The sequence below is a fragment of the Malus domestica genome, chromosome 15 (assembly GCF_042453785.1).
Source record: "Malus domestica chromosome 15, GDT2T_hap1".
In the NCBI taxonomy this organism is placed as follows: Eukaryota; Viridiplantae; Streptophyta; class Magnoliopsida; order Rosales; family Rosaceae; genus Malus; species Malus domestica.
This window is the reverse complement of record NC_091675.1, coordinates 21,807,070-21,811,939: the sequence shown is the minus strand read 5'-3', so window position 1 is coordinate 21,811,939 and position 4,870 is coordinate 21,807,070. Positions and strand designations below refer to the sequence as shown.

The 4,870-nt window shown below is 41.5% G+C and overlaps 1 protein-coding gene across 1 annotated transcript; it reads right to left on the bottom strand.

The window, feature by feature from the left end:
* Positions 1-435: 435 nt before the first annotated feature.
* On the bottom strand, positions 436-1,308 carry LOC103415961 (uncharacterized). The gene has a single exon (XM_008354239.3). It carries the CDS (start codon positions 1,306-1,308, stop codon positions 436-438), a length of 873 nt encoding a protein of 290 aa, XP_008352461.3.
* Positions 1,309-4,870: the final 3,562 nt, after the last annotated feature.

Genomic DNA, 4,870 nt, shown 5'->3' with positions numbered 1-4,870 from the left:
GTTTACCCTCTCGCACTGGAGAGCAATTAGTTTAACCTCTCGCGTTGGAGAGCAGACCCATATGGGTGTCGGGGAATTGGTTTACCCTCTCGCACTGGAGAGCAATTAGTTTAACCTCTCATACTTGATAGCAGACCCTTTTGGGTGTCGGGGAATTGGTTTACCCTCTCGCACTGGAGAGCAATTAGTTTAACCTCTCGCATTGGAGAGCAGACCCATAAAGGGTTTTGAGCAGTTGAGCCAGACTTATGAATAACTTCTTGAATCTTCATTGAGAATAAAGAAATAAATCAACTGTGCTAGAAGGTAGAAACTGCATAACAAACTGGATATTCTTCGGCTTGTGAAGCCTTGTTCGTCGAGCTATTTGAGTCTTCGAACTTATTTGGAAAAAAATCCAAACGTGGTTCAGGGGGTGATGGAAACTTCCCCTGCTTATGTAGGCCGTTTTGTTGACCTGTCAAGATACTCGTCACATCGGCCCTCATTTGTCAGCTTCTCAAGGTACTGCTTCCACTTCAAGCAGCCGTTGGTAGTGTGGCCTGGTCCTTGATGGAATGCGCAATATTTTGTATGATCCAGCCTGGTAAGATCGCCTTTCATGGGTGGCGGCAGTTCGAACCAAGGTTCATTCTTGAGCTTGCTGAGAATTTGGCCAATTGGAACTGTGAACGTGGTGAATGTTTCAAGCACTGAGTCTTCTCTGGTCGGGGAACGTTCCATGTGCTTCTTTTCCGACTCATTTTTGTTAAACTGCTTGGCCTCGTCCCATAATGCATGTTTTTCTGCCAAAGCATGCAAAGCTGCTAGGGTCAATTCTTCTCTCATGATCAATTTTTCGAATAAAGGATGTTCGGTGGGAAGGCCATTTCTGAATGCTGCCGTTGCTATGTCTTCGTTGCAGTTAACAATCTTGGCCTTCTCCATTTTGAACCTCTTGACATAGTCGTAAATTATCTCCCTAGGGTCTTTTATGATGCTAAAGAGATGGTCGGATGTCCTTTTGATTGAGCGGTTAGACGAATACTCCTTAGTGAAAACAAAGGAAAGTTTGTTAAAACTCCGGATCGACTGCAGTGGTAGAGTGTGAAACCAGTCTTGCGCCTCGCCTTGTAGAGTGGTCGTAAAAATTTTGCACATAAGCGCATCGTTGTTCCTGTAGAGAATCATGGTACTGCGGTAATACTTGAGATGTCGATCCGGATCTTCGTCTCCCTTGTACGGAATAAAGTGAGGCATAGTAAACCCACGAGGTGGATCTATCCACTCAATCTCATTCGTGAATGGTGACATGCTTATGTTGGTCATGTCTCATCGAAGTGCATCATCAGCAGCCTCGTTTCGTTGGAAATTATGCAGTCGTTCAGTTATGAGCCTATCAACTTCTTCTTGAATTTGCCTCTGCTGGGGCAATGGAATTTTCGACTGCCCCCGATCGTGATCTATGGGTTTGGGCCGCTCTTCCCTATGCTAGACTCCTCCATGTCGCAGCTGCGGTGCATGTGGCATGTATCTGGCAAGCGAACGGGTCGTTCGCAGGCTGCCGGTTGAACTTAAGTTGGATTGAATGACTGCTTCTCTCCGTTTGCTGTGCTGCCTACTCCGATGTGAGGTGGAGAATGCTCCTTGCGAGCCTAGTTGTGAATGAACATTTCGCCTGGAAGGTTGTCCATGTTGATAATTGGAGTGTGACCTCAACCGTGAACGTATGCTCGCCCGTGGGCTTGATTAGGAATGCATGCTCCTCCGCGCCAAGATGAGAGTATACGTTATCCCAAAGACCTAAGCGGGAGCGTAAACTGCCAGAACGTTCAGATCGTGGCTGGTTGATAGGCTGTTTGCCGGGACGCTGGTGGAGAGGTTCATTTGCCCTTGTCCTACTTAGGGACACCTCGTCTAGGGCACGTTGGATCTCGGTGCGTTGCAAGAGTTTATTCACCAAGGTTGTCTGTTGTGCAAGGGCGCTCGTCAACCTTATAACTTGTCAAGACAAGTGTTGTTCGCCATTTGGATTGGAAGAGCTTGGAAGGAATGTGCCTCTTTGAGCAATGGAAGTATGGTAGACTCCAGGTGCAAGATTTGAATTGGGAAATGTCAAATTCGCGGAGAAATATGGTGAAAATGCCCCCAGCTTGATGGTTACTCCAAATAGTTGAGATATTCTCAGGCCAACTTGAGCTGCTTGGGAAACCATGAGAGGCAGGGCTGCAGGAGCAGGTTGGATTACGGGAGCAGGCTGGGTTGCGGAAGCAGGCAGGGCTACAAAAGCAAGTTGGATTACGGAAGTAGGCTGGGTCACGGGAGTAGGCTGCTCAATGCGTGGTGCATGCGAATGCGAGGTTTGGGCTCTAATTGGAAACGCATTGGGCTCACGTTGGGAATGGAGTGACATGGTTCAGGTCGTGGCTTTGGTGGCGTGGGCCTTGGATAGCACGGCTTGGGCCATAGTGGTGGAGCCATGGACCTCGCCGTGGGTGATTGCCATGGTGGCCACCTCGGTGGTTGCCATGGTGGAGCCTTATGGTGGTGGTGCCGCTCCCCCTAAGATCACGTTTAGTCTCGTGAATCGCCGCGGTCCCATTTCTTGAATATTGGAATTTTCACTTGTGGAATTTTCTAAATTTCTAGCCATTGTATTTCTCTTTTACGTTTTATCAAAGAATCTTGGCAAATAAAAAATTCTAATAATAAGAACATACGAAAAATACAAGTGGACTAGAAAATAGAGAAAAAACCTTTTTGCGCGAGAGTCTTCTACGAGTGTGAATCTCAACTCTCAATGAAAGAACCAATTTGTGGATGCAAATTTCCGCCTTCTTCTTCTTGGACAAAATTGCACCTACAAAACAATTAACACCTTAGGTCAAGGCCAAGAGCCTTACGCGCCCACTATGAATGGGGGGGCCTTTGGCTGAATAACCTCCGATTCCAAAGTTAGAATTTAGAGAGAAAAGTATTTGGAGAGTTTTTTGGGATTTTTGCCAAAGTGTTGGAATGAGTGTTTGGAGAAAATAGGAGCCTATTTATAGGGCTAGGAGTGGCCGGTTTTTCAAGGGATTTTGTGGTTATGGTTTTGGCTTAATTAGCCAATTTATTGGCTAATTAAGTATGAAAGAAGTAAATGGGAGGTTACAAAATTATTTATTTGTATAAATGGGTTAATAAAATGGAGAAAAGTGAGAAAGGTGAGGATGAAAAGGAAGTGGCCGGCCCTTTAACAATTTTTAGGTTAAATTGTATAATTTAATAGGTAATTAATGGATTAATTGGGTAATTAATCTATTAATTTACCAATTAATATTATTTTGGAGGTTACTTTGCAAAAAAGGGAATTTGATGAGATGAATATTGAATTGTTACATCTTTGGAGCATTTTTGAGCTGCTTGCGTGTAGGAATCCCGGTGTGCCTCAAGGGTAGTTTGGTCCTCTTTTACTAAAAAATCCACGTGTCGCCTTGTGATTATTTTTTGCTCCACAGTTGTAATAGACCTTAAACCTGAGGGGGTATTATGTAATTTACCCTATACTTTTCTAGTTCCCTTTTCTGTGTTTTTCCTCCATGTAGTAGACTGATTACTTGAAACTATGATATTGATGACACATTACGATCTACAAATGGATGTTTCTTATAGAATGCATATCCATATATAGCAAGCAAAATTTGACTTCATTGAATCTTAGGTATTACGTCGTTTTAGTTGCTTTGTGTGGAAACTCATCATCTGTATTCTATGTGCTTCCGTTTTGTGCAGACGGTTAAAGCTGCCATGCTTGGTGAGATAATGGATTACTTGAAGTTAAGGCTCCAAGTAAAGGTAGACTTGTTTCAACTATAATGCATGTTTTCTTTTTCACATGAATGATAGAATTCCTAATTACTCAATCCTCTCATCTATGTCTATTATATTACATTCAATTATTTGCTGAAACTTTTCTGTTCTTAATATGGTCATTATTTTTAAAAGATTGTTATTCCATACAACCTTTCTTTCCTTTGATATTAACATTTTCTGATAAAATGGTAGAAATCCACTTGCATTTGACAAATAATTGCCATCCTTATAGCAGTACAATGCACATCCACATAATTGAGCATAGTAAAGAAAAAAGGGTCGGAATTTCTTTTTAAACGTGTCAATACATTAATATTATTTTTTCTTTTGTGCTTTGGCAATATGACTTATCTTGCCAAAAGATGTATGTAGGTTTTGAGGGTTCAGGTATCCCCTTTTCTCAAGATTACTGGATTGGTCCTTACCTCCATGTGTTGTTGAGCTATTGAGAGCTGGTATGCATGAGAACGTTAAGTAATCATTGCCATAAAAGGTAGAAGTGATAGACTCACACCAGGAATCAATTATCTCATCAGCAACTTTATTTTTATTTAAGATCGAATTTGATACTTGTAGGTGTATATAGGTTAAATTGATTGTTAAGATGACAATTTAATCACTTTCAACATTTGATATCCCCATCTCCCTGTTCTGGATTTTTACTTACTTGAAATGAATAGATTATGGGTGTTTCGTTTAGCAAAATGAGCAATGGATAGTGCTAACTCATTTTTTTTACATTCACAGCAATATGGGCACTTTTCTTGGCAATATAGTGCTTAGCTTAAAATTAGAATGTGATTAAGTTGTAATGAATTTGTTCGATTAACCATTGGTCCATTTATAGTTCATTTAATCTTTTGAATTAGTAAGCCACTGTGATGTGTCCTTTAGATTTCTTAGTATGCTATTGATATGGAAAACATCATCTATCTGTTCTATTTATCGCTTGATATAAGAATCAAAGTAGACTTGGCATCCCTTTTGTGGAGGGTTGTGTCATGCATGAAAACTATGAATCCATTTCATCATGCAT